Source organism: Bombina bombina, chromosome 3, assembly GCF_027579735.1.
Source record: "Bombina bombina isolate aBomBom1 chromosome 3, aBomBom1.pri, whole genome shotgun sequence".
Classification (NCBI taxonomy): Eukaryota; Metazoa; Chordata; class Amphibia; order Anura; family Bombinatoridae; genus Bombina; species Bombina bombina.
In genome coordinates, this window is record NC_069501.1 from 796341236 (window position 1) to 796353405 (window position 12170).

At 41.2% G+C, this 12170-nt stretch overlaps 1 protein-coding gene across 2 annotated transcripts in view; it reads right to left on the reverse strand.

Moving 5' to 3' along the window:
* The window catches only part of UBE3A (ubiquitin protein ligase E3A), a 274247-nt gene that overhangs the window by 36887 nt on the left and 225190 nt on the right, over window positions 1-12170 (reverse strand). For both annotated transcript variants that reach the window (XM_053707716.1, XM_053707717.1), the window contains exons 8-10: window positions 4987-5142; window positions 4827-4900; window positions 3740-3883 (exon numbers count right to left, since the gene is read on the reverse strand). In XM_053707716.1, coding sequence (XP_053563691.1) covers window positions 3740-3883; window positions 4827-4900; window positions 4987-5142 — 374 coding nt within the window. The remainder of the gene's footprint in view (window positions 1-3739; window positions 3884-4826; window positions 4901-4986; window positions 5143-12170) is intronic.

A 12170-nucleotide genomic window follows, 5' to 3' on the forward strand; every position in this document is an offset into this window, starting at 1 on the left:
CATAAAAACTAAGTATAATCACCATAGTCCTCTCACACATCCTATCTAGTCGTTGGGTGCAAGAGAATGACTGGGACTGACGTAGAGGGGAGGAGCTATATGCAGCTCTGCTGGGTGAATCCTCTTGCATTTCCTGTTGGGGAGGAGTTATATCCCAGAAGTAATGATGACCCGTGGACTGATCACACATAACAGAAGAAAGAACTGGATGGTATCCTTAAACTAGGATTTGAACAAGGATACCTAACGGAACAACTCTTTGAATACTGCACTACAACACATCCAAGAATCCCAATACTATACACCACCCCAAAGATACACAAAACCCTACAGCACCCACCAGGGCGACCCATAGTCTCCGCAGTACAATCACTTACACAGCCAGTGGCACAAGTAATAGATATTTTCCTCCAACCCATTGTCAAGACTGTCAGATCATTCATTTCAGACACTAATGACCTCATTAGGAAGATGAGGGATGTGCGTGTGGAGACTGGAGACATCCTGGTCACCCTGGATGTCAACAGTCTCTACACTATCATCCCTCATGACACAGGACTCATGGCTACCAAACAACACCTCATAGACAGTACACTATATGAGGGACCCCCCATTGACTATTTTTTGACACTAATGGAATACTGCCTCACTAGGAACTACTTTCGCTTTGAGACATCTTTTTATTTGCAACTTACAGGCACTGCGATGGGGTCCAACATGGCCCCATCGTATGCCAATATATATATGTCTCAATTTGAAAACCAATTCCTATGGAGCACTGACACATCGCAGGTTGTTTACTACGCAAGATACATCGATGATGTGTTCATGGTGTGGCGTGGCGGACAACAGGCGCTGTTAGAGTGGTTTATGAAATGGAATAATACCCCTACACCAGTGAGATTCAAGATCACGCACCACCATAAAGAGATACAATTCCTAGACCTCACTATTTACATAGATGGTAATTCCTTAGGCACCACACTCTACAGCAAGCCTACTGATAAAAATTCCATTTTAAGTGCAACAAGCTGTCACCCCCCAGCCCTATTAAAAGGGATAGTCAAATCACAGATGACTAGAGTAATGCGGAATAATTCAAACAGAGCCACAGGGGTCTCACAGCTACAGCTCATGCGAGACAAATTCTTACAGCGGGGATACAAGCAACAGATACTTGACAGTACCCTAAAACAAGTCCTTCCACACTCTCAGGACAGCCTGATACATAAGGGGAATCTGACAGAGAAGCTGAACAAATTGATAATGGCAACAACGTTTTCACCTAACACCACACAAGCTGGTAACATACTAAGAGAACACTGGCCAATAGTGCAGTCTGACCCTAAATTGACCTTCACGCACAACCTGACACCAATGGTAGCATACCGGAGGGGAACTAACCTTAAGGACAGCTTGGTACGCACAGACCCTAAATCAAGTTACATGGATACTGCCCATACTAACATCAAAGGTTCATACAGGTGCCTAGGGTGCACAACATGTAATGGTCTCATAACAACTAAAAACTTTCACCATCCTCACACGAATAAAGTATTCAAGATCAAGCACTCAATATCCTGCACTACAACATTTGTAGTTTACCTATTATTCTGTCCATGTGCCCGGTTCTACGTGGGCAAGACGAGCGGAACACTCCGCGATAGGATGGCTAACCACAGACGGGCAATACGGCTGGCATTAGAACAAGGAGGATCGGACCAACCGGTGGCCAGACACTGTGCCGATATGAGACACCAGGTGTCCACTATCAGATATATCCTGATTGATCATATCCCCCCCCTTGATAGGGGTGGTGACAGAAATAAGGCCCTGCTTAGAAGAGAAGCTGAATGGATATATAGATTGGGCACGGTAGCCCCAGGAGGGTTAAACTCACCTCCGGATTTTAAAGCGCTCATTTAAGCCGAGACACATACTGGGGCATGGCAATTACACCTTGAGTAATATGTGACAATGCACTGAGGGTCAGGCCTCTTGGGGGGTAGACCATTCAGCGCAGGGTGCACTACCTGGCGTTGGGGGAGTCATGGTAATGATTCCTCCAATGCAACATCACTCGGTATATTAATGCCAATTGCCAACAAGTTCTCATGCAGACTTAAAATACGGAGCTTCCTTTAAATCCATGGCAACCACACAGAGATGATCCATCTGCACCAATCTAAGGTGACAATCTTAGCGTGCAGAGAATAACCGACAGGAACATCAGAAAAGACACAGGTCTAGGAACCATGGATATATAACCATGACAGAGACGACATCAACCATCCAATTGAGGATGACATCCCATACGTCCAAGGGTCAGTTTGTGCCAACACCAAAAAATAGGGACACTGCACTAGGACTGTCCAACTATGATGAACTCAAAGATTCAATTAAGGATGGACATCACTATATAGAAATTTGACACGGAGTAACTATATGGACTAACAGGGCAACAATAGCTTTCTCTAATACATACTAAGAGAGCTAAGATGTATATAATATATGTAATGTGTATACAGGCACAAGAGAGATAGATATAATTTAGAACAAAATCAATACCAATTATACATTACTAGAGCTAAGTGTGTAATGTAGCAACAGCAGTTAGGTTGCTATTTCTTATTTTTAGTTTCTATATATTTCTTATGTTTTACTAATAATTTTGTATTTTTACCCATGCTAAATGGTTAGATGATTTTATTTTCCTTTACTGGTATCTAGGTCCATAGGAGGGCATCAATTACATAATCTATAAAGACAGCCTAGGAAAACATATACGATACTTAAGATGATATACATATACTACATACAATAAGTGCCAGAGAATACTTTTAGCCCCTCTAACAAGCACATTCCAGGACAAGTACAAGTGATATGTAAATGAATGAAGTCCAAAAAATCATGTTAATAGTGAGACATGAAGGTAATGCATACTGGCCATAGAATAGTGGTAAATCTGAACTAGGTAAACCAATAGATCCATCCGCCCAAGTAGAACCGGCAGAACAAATGGTTCCTATGACAACTAGAAGATGACAGCGAACTCTATAGAACCTGTCACAGAGATCACCATAACGAACAATAGTAGCACTACAGTAAGGGAGATGTAATTTAGATAATAGGGAACAATGCACATACATATATATGAGCCTATGAGCAGTGCAGGAGGCACCGGCTTAATAAATTCACGCAATTGTAACAATACGTAGAATAAGTTACACTGTCAATAAAGGCACAGAGTTTGAAACACTATTACATACTTTAGTAACGTAATTTATTAACACAGTAAGTTTGTATCGATATTATAACATTATAAGCTTTGTATAGAAATGAGGATACCGGATACAATACTGCACTTAACACTTCCGGTTCACATAGTGGAACGCAAACATGCGGTCCACACACACACTGTTTGGCGCCACCACACTGAGAAATCTTCACACACAGGTATTTTTGATTTATGTTTAACGAGCAATAGGCTTCTATTTAAGTTTGTTTGATGCACTGTATGTTTATGCTGATGATGGGGAAGAATACCCCGAAAACGTTTCATTAAAATTTACCACGATTTTTCACTAAAAGACCTGAGAGTGCGACCATTTCTTTTGGAATATTGACTGCATGTTGGCACCCGGGCAGATGACCATTGGAGGGTAACACTGTACAACTGATGGGTTTTTATATATATATATATATATATATATATTTATACCAACATATATACACATACCTGTCAGTATCTGGGCCATTTTTGGCTATAATCATCTTTAGTTTGCCAAGTCCTCCCACAGGTGCCCGATCTGTGCCTGTTGTAAACTGAAGGAATAGTCTCTTCTGCTCATCCGTAAAGGAATTTACTATATCCCAAAACTCTCTGGGAAAAAATAAAAATAAGAAAATGCTCACATATCTAAAAACATGATTGTAATTTTTTTTATAATAGTTTTCATTGCTTGCATTTAAAGTGAATAATGACCATAAAGCATGATGGTGTTCTTATTCTCCTAGTCATGTAGGGAACCAAAATATCATATTAAGTCATAAAATTTCTACACTTGTTATTCATTGAAAATATTGTGTTTTTAGATTTCATGCACCTCCCTAAAATTATGGGCTGTCACCATTATTGAACCTAGGTTACATTGCAGGTATCATAAGCAGTGTTGCTTCACATGTACAAAAACAACAGCACTAGAAAGTAGTGGTCTAGATTTCAACATGGCCGCACCCTTGACTAGAGGGAAGCGGGGAATAACTACAATACTGTGCTTCTAAAATGTATATAGTGTTTAATGTCCCTTTAACATATGAGTATATATATATATATATATATATATGTAAAGTCTGGAGAAATGTATTTATTGCAATTATCAATAGGCTTGAGTACTTAAATTACCAATATTAAGGAGTTGGTGAACATCAAAAGTAAAACATGGGACAGTCTAAGGAAGAACAGTGTAAGATCTTCCTACTAAATTGCTGCTTTCAAACATAATGATGATCAAGAGCACAAATGTTCCAATTAATTATGTTAGTTGTAAATTTCCCATGTTCCTCAGCTAACCATGAAAGTACTGAACAAGGAATTATGTTTCCAAAATAATTATTGCTTCAATTCATTTGTTGCTTTTAAAAAAATGTATGATCACTACTGACGCGCTTCCAGCGTCATGGCTGACTGGTGTAAAGGGGATGGTCAGTTATTTTCAAAAACATTAAACAAAGTATCATTTTTAATTTCTTTAAAAAAAGATGGGGTATATAGGAGAAAAACATTTTAGTTATATAAAACTATAATAAAATTGATGTATACATACCTAATAATATTTGAGTCTCTGGTATAGCCCCCATCATATTCTGTGGTTTCTTTTAGAGCTTGAAAGTCCAAATTCTGAAAATAAATCAACCTCTGTGATGTTCCTATTTTTTTTAATTATTATTATTATTAACGATTGTTACAAAAACAACCATCCTTACCCTACTTCCACAGATGAGAAGTTCAATTTCCTCTGGTCTAAACAGGTACTTTAATGGAGATTCATTGGTAACCATGTGAAAGCCCCTTCGGAAAGCTTTAAACTGTTTTTCCACTGATTTATTTAGAATATAATCTGTATAGAGACTAACAAATTCCTATAAGTAAGAGAAAAAAAGTTAATGTTTAAAATGTTATATTATCCTCAATGTAAATTGCAATGCATCTTAGAAAAGTACTTATATTTATATTGGTTGCAGAACAACATTTACATTAATGTTTTTATTTTAGCAGCATATATTTAAGCCAAGCTGGTCTATAATGTATTTATTTTTTTTCTGGTAATTTGTGAATTTGTAATTTATCCTAGAAGGCTATGGGATCAAATTAAACTTTGCAATTACATACTGTACCATAGATGAGATAGAGTACATCCACACATGTGTGAAAATAAGGTATGTTAATACTTTTAAGGTGTGTTCTATTTACATTACTGTAGGTCTTGACAAATCTACGAGCCAACAAATTTGAGGATACTGTGAGTAAGCATTCAGAACAAGCACCAGCTCACAAGCCAAAGACGAACACATCAGTTCTGGCAAGAAAGTGTCACTTCTACCAAAGCAGACAGAAATAAGAATGAGGTGTGAGCGAATGGGAGTGACTTTTATACAGGTTAAAAAGGATCCTGGTTCTGTTCACCTGAGTATTGCTCTAGGGTGAGGAAATAAATTTGTTCATGCATTCCAAAAATAAAAGCCCCTGATAAAAGAAAAACATAATTTATGCTTACCTGATAAATTCCTTTCTTCTGTAGTGTGATCAGTCCACGGGTCATCATTACTTCTGGGATATTAACTGCTCCCCTACAGGAAGTGCAAGAGGATTCACCCAGCAGAGCTGCATATAGCTCCTCCCCTCTACGTCACTCCCAGTCATTCGACCAAGGACCAACGAGAAAGGAAAAGCCAAGGGTGAAGTGGTGACTGGAGTATAAATTAAAAAATATTTACCTGCCTTAAAAACAGGGCGGGCCGTGGACTGATCACACTACAGAAGAAAGGAATTTATCAGGTAAGCATAAATTATGTTTTCTTCTGTTAAGTGTGATCAGTCCACGGGTCATCATTACTTCTGGGATACCAATACCAAAGCAAAAGTACACGGATGACGGGAGGGATAGGCAGACTCTTTATACAGAAGGAACCACTGCCTGAAGAACCTTTCTCCCAAAAATAGCCTCCGATGAAGCAAAGGTGTAAAATTTGTAAAATTTGGAAAAAGTATGAAGCGAAGACCAAGTTGCAGCCTTGCAAATCTGTTCAACAGAGGCCTCATTCTTGAAGGCCCAAGTGGAAGCCACAGCTCTAGTAGAATGAGCTGTAATTCTTTCAGGGGGCTGCTGTCCAGCAGTCTCATAAGCTAAACGAATTATGCTACGAAGCCAAAAAGAAAGAGAGGTAGCGGAAGCTTTTTGACCTCTCCTCTGCCCAGAGTAAATGACAAACAGAGAAGACGTTTGTCGGAATTCCTTAGTTGCCTGCAAGTAAAATTTTAGAGCCCGGACTACATCCAGGTTGTGCAGTAGACGTTCCTTCTTTGAAGAAGGATTTGGGCATAAAGAAGGAACAACAATCTCTTGATTGATATTCCTGTTAGTAACTACCTTAGGTAAGAACCCAGGTTTAGTACGCAGGACTACCTTATCCGAATGAAAAATCAAATAAGGAGAATCACAATGTAAGGCTGATAATTCAGAGACTCTTCGAGCCGAGGAAATAGCCATTAAAAATAGAACTTTCCAAGATAACAACTTTATATCAATGGAATGAAGGGGTTCAAACGGAACGCCCTGTAAAACATTAAGAACAAGGTTTAAACTCCATGGTGGAGCAACAGTTTTAAACACAGGCTTAATCCTGGCCAAAGCCTGACAAAAAGCCTGGACGTCAGGAACTTCTGACAGACGTTTGTGTAACAGAATGGACAGAGCTGAGATCTGTCCCTTTAATGAACTAGCAGATAAACCCTTTTCTAAACCTTCTTGTAGAAAAGACAATATCCTAGGAATCCTAACCTTACTCCAAGAGTAACCTTTGGATTCACACCAATGTAGGAATTTACGCCATATCTTATGGTAAATCTTTCTGGTAACAGGTTTCCTAGTCTGTATTAAGGTACTAATAACTGACTCAGAAAACCCACGTCTTGATAAAATTAAGCGTTCAATTTCCAAGCAGTCAGCTTCAGAGAAGTTAGATTTTGATGTTTGAAGGGACCCTGTATCAGAAGGTCCTGTTTCAGAGGTAGAGACCAAGGCGGACAGGATGACATGTCCACCAGGTCTGCATACCAAGTCCTGCGTGGCCACGCAGGTGCTATTAGAATCACTGATGCTCTCTCTTGTTTGATTCTGGCTATCAATCGAGGAAGCAACGGGAAGGGTGGAAACACGTAAGCCATCCTGAAGTCCCAAGGTGCTGTCAGAGCATCTATCAGGACTGCTCCTGGATCCCTGGATCTGGACCCGTAACGAGGAAGCTTGGCGTTCTGTCGAGACGCCATGAGATCTATCTCTGGTTTGCCCCAACGTCGAAGTATTTGGGCAAAGACCTCCGGATGAAGTTCCCACTCCCCCGGATGAAAAGTCTGACGACTTAAGAAATCCGCCTCCCAGTTCTCCACTCCCGGGATGTGGATTGCCGACAGGTGGCAAGAGTGAGACTCTGCCCAGCGAATTATCTTTGATACTTCCATCATAGCTAGGGAGCTTCTTGTCCCTCCCTGATGGTTGATGTAAGCTACAGTCGTGATGTTGTCCGACTGAAACCTGATGAACCCCCGAGTTGTCAACTGGGGCCAAGCCAGGAGGGCATTGAGAACTGCTCTCAATTCCAGAATGTTTATTGGCAGGAGACTCTCCTCCTGACTCCATAGTCCCTGAGCCTTCAGGGAATTCCAGACGGCACCCCAACCTAGAAGGCTGGCGTCTGTTGTTACAATTGTCCAGTCTGGTCTGCTGAATGGCATCCCCCTGGACAGGTGTGGCCGAGAAAGCCACCATAGAAGAGAATTTCTGGTCTCTTGATCCAGATTCAGAGAAGGGGATAAGTCTGAGTAATCCCCATTCCACTGACCTAGCATGCACAGTTGCAGTGGTCTGAGGTGTAAGCGTGCAAAGGGTACTATGTCCATTGCCGCTACCATTAAGCCGATTACCTCCATACATTGAGCCACTGACGGGTGTTGAATGGAATGAAGAGTGCGGCAAGCACTTTGAAGTCTTGATAGCCTGTCCTCTGTCAGGTAAATCTTCATTTCTACAGAATCTATAAGAGTCCCCAGGAAGGGAACTCTTGTGAGTGGAACGAGTGAACTTTTCTTTTCGTTCACCTTCCATCCATGTGACCTTAGAAATGCCAGCACTAACTCTGTATGAGATTTGGCAGTTTGAAAGCTTGAAGCTTGTATCAGAATGTCGTCTAGGTATGGAGCTACCGAGATTCCCCGCGGTCTTAGTACCGCCAGAAGAGCACCCAGAACCTTTGTGAAGATTCTTGGCGCTGTAGCCAATCCGAATGGAAGAGCCACAAACTGGTAATGCCTGTCTAGGAAGGCAAACCTTAGGTACCGGTAATGATCTTTGTGAATCGGTATGTGCAGGTAAGCATCTTTTAAATCTACAGTGGTCATGTACTGACCCTCTTGGATCATAGGTAAAATTGTCCGAATAGTCTCCATCTTGAACGATGGAACTCTTAGGAATTTGTTTAGGATCTTTAAGTCCAGGATTGGTCTGAAAGTTCCCTCTTTTTTGGGAACCACAAACAGATTTGAGTAAAACCCCTGTCCCTGTTCCGATCGTGGAACTGGATGGATTACTCCCATTAACAAGAGCTCTTGTACGCAGCGTAGAAAAGCCTCTTTCTTTGTCTGGATTGTTGACAATCTTGACAGATGAAATCTCTCTCTTGGAGGAGAGTATTTGAAGTCCAGAAGGTATCCCTGAGATATTATCTCTAGCGCCCAGGGATCCTGAACATCTCTTGCCCAAGCCTGGGCGAAGAGAGAAAGTCTGCCCCCCACTAGATCCGATCCCGGATCGGGGGCCCTCAATTCATGCTGTTTTGGGGGCAGCAGCAGGTTTCCTAGTCTGCTTGCCCTTGTTCCAGGACTGGTTAGGTTTCCAGCCTTGTCTGTAGCGAGCAACAGCTCCTTCCTGTTTTGGTGCAGAGGAAGTTGATGCTGCTCCTGCTTTGAAATTACGAAAGGAACGAAAACTAGACTGTCTAGTCTTGGCTTTGGCTTTGTCCTGAGGCAGGGCATGGCCTTTACCTCCTGTAATGTCAGCGATAATCTCTTTCAACCCGGGCCCGAATAAGGTCTGCCCTTTGAAAGGTATATTAAGCAATTTAGACTTAGAAGTAACATCAGCTGACCAGGATTTTAGCCACAGCGCCCTGCGTGCCTGAATGGCGAATCCTGAATTCTTCGCCGTAAGTTTAGTAAGATGTACTACGGCCTCCGAAATGAATGAATTAGCTAGTTTAAGGACTCTAAGCCTGTCCGTAATGTCGTCCAGAGTAGCTGAACCAATGTTCTCTTCCAGAGACTCAATCCAGAATGCCGCTGCAGCCGTGATCGGCGCAATGCATGCAAGGGGTTGCAATATAAAACCTTGTTGAACAAACATTTTCTTAAGGTAACCCTCTAACTTTTTATCCATTGGATCTGAAAAAGCACAGCTATCCTCCACCGGGATAGTGGTACGCTTAGCTAAAGTAGAAACTGCTCCCTCCACCTTAGGGACCGTTTGCCATAAGTCCCTTGTGGTGGCGTCTATTGGAAACATTTTTCTAAATATCGGAGGGGGTGAGAACGGCACACCGGGTCTATCCCACTCCTTAGTAACAATTTCAGTAAGTCTCTTAGGTATAGGAAAAACCTCAGTACTCGTCGGTACCGCAAAATATTTATCCAACCTACACATTTTCTCTGGTATTGCAACTGTGTTACAATCATTCAGAGCCGCTAACACCTCCCCTAGTAATACACGGAGGTTTTCCAGTTTAAATTTAAAATTTGAAATATCTGAATCCAGTCTGTTTGGATCAGAACCGTCACCCACAGAATGAAGTTCTCCGTCCTCATGTTCTGCCACCTGTGACGCAGTGTCTGACATGGCCCTAATATTATCAGCGCACTCTGTTCTCACCCCAGAGTGATCACGCTTACCTTTTAGTTCTGGTAATTTAGCCAAAACTTCAGTCATAACAGTAGCCATATCCTGTAATGTGATTTGTAATGGCCGCCCAGCTGTACTCGGCGCTACAATATCACGCACCTCCCTCTGAGCGGGAGATGTAGGTACTGACACGTGAGGCGAGTTAGTCGGCATAACTCTCCCCTCGTTGTTTGGTGAAATTTGTTCAATTTGTACAGATTGATTTTTATTTAAAGTAGCATCAATACAGTTAGTACATAAATTTCTATTGGGCTCCACTTTGGCATTGCAACAAATGACACAGGTATCATCTTCTGAATCAGACATGTTTAACACACTAGCAAATAAACTTGCAACTTGGAAATACAATTCAAATAGAATAATATTAAAACGTACTGTGCCTTTAAGAAGCACAGAAGATCTATGACAGTTAAAAATTAATAAATTGAAACAGTTATAGCCTCAATCCTTGTAAACAACACAACTTTAGCAAAGGTTTAATCCCATTAGCAAAGATAACAATTTCTGAAAGCAGGAAACAAATTACAGAATAAAAGTTTTTATTTCAGTCAAACTATAATTCTCACAGCTCTGCTGAGAGAAATTACCTCCCTCAAAATAAGTTTTGAAGACCCCTGAGCTCTGTAGAGATGAACCAGATCATGCAGGGAATACAATGAGTTGCTGACTGAAATATTTGATACATAGTAAAAGCGCCCCTCCCCCACACACACAGCAGTGAGGGAGAACAGAAACTGACAGAAAAAACAGATTTAAGCAACTGCCAAGTGGAAAAATGGTGCCCAAACATTTATTCACTCAGTACCTCAGCAAATGAAAACGATTTTACATTCCAGCAAAAACGTTAAACATAATCTCTAGTTATTAAACAGCTTTATGTCTTTCTTACAGTGTAATTCTAGTGAAGTACCATTCTCCCAGAATACTGAAGTGTAAAGTATACATACATGACATTATATCGGTATGGCAGGATTTTCTCATCAATTCCATTGTCAGAAAATAAAAACTGCTACATACCTCTATGCAGATTCATCTGCCCGCTGTCCCCTGATCTGAAGTTTACCTCACTCCTCAGATGGCCGAGAACAGCAATATGATCTTAACTACTCCGGCTAAAATCATAGCAAAACTCTGGTAGATTCTTCCTCAAACTCTGCCAGAGAGGTAATAACACACTCCGGTGCTATTTTAAAATAACAAACTTTTGATTGAAGATATAAAACTAAGTATAATCACCATAGTCCTCTCACACGACCTATCTAGTTGCTGGGTGCAAGAGAATGACTGGGAGTGACGTAGAGGGGAGGAGCTATATGCAGCTCTGCTGGGTGAATCCTCTTGCACTTCCTGTAGGGGAGCAGTTAATATCCCAGAAGTAATGATGACCCGTGGACTGATCACACTTAACAGAAGAAATGTATGCTTACCTGATAAATTTGTTTCTTTTTAGACACGATGAGTCCACGGATTTCATCCTTACTTGTGGGATATTCACCTCCTGGTCAGCAGGAGGAGGCAAAGAGCACCACAGCAGAGCTGTATATATATCTCCTCCCTTCCCTCCCACTGCAGTCATTCGACCGAAGTTAGGAAGAGAAAGGCAAAACCAAGGTGCAGAGGTGTCTGAAGTTTACAAAAATTAATAACCTGTCTCAGAGAACAGGGCAGGCAGTGGACTCATCGTGTCTAAAAAGAAACAAATTTATCAGGTAAGCATACATTTTCTTTTCTTTTTAAAGACACGATGAGTCCACGGATTTCATCCTTACTTGTGGTATACAATACAAAAGCTAGAGTACACGGATGAAAAGGGAGGGACAAGACAGGGAACCTAAACGGAAGGCACCACTGCTTGAAGAACCTTTCTCCCAAAAACAGCCTCCGCCGAAGCAAAGGTATCAAATTTGTAAAATTTAGAAAAAGTGTGAAGAGAAGACCAAG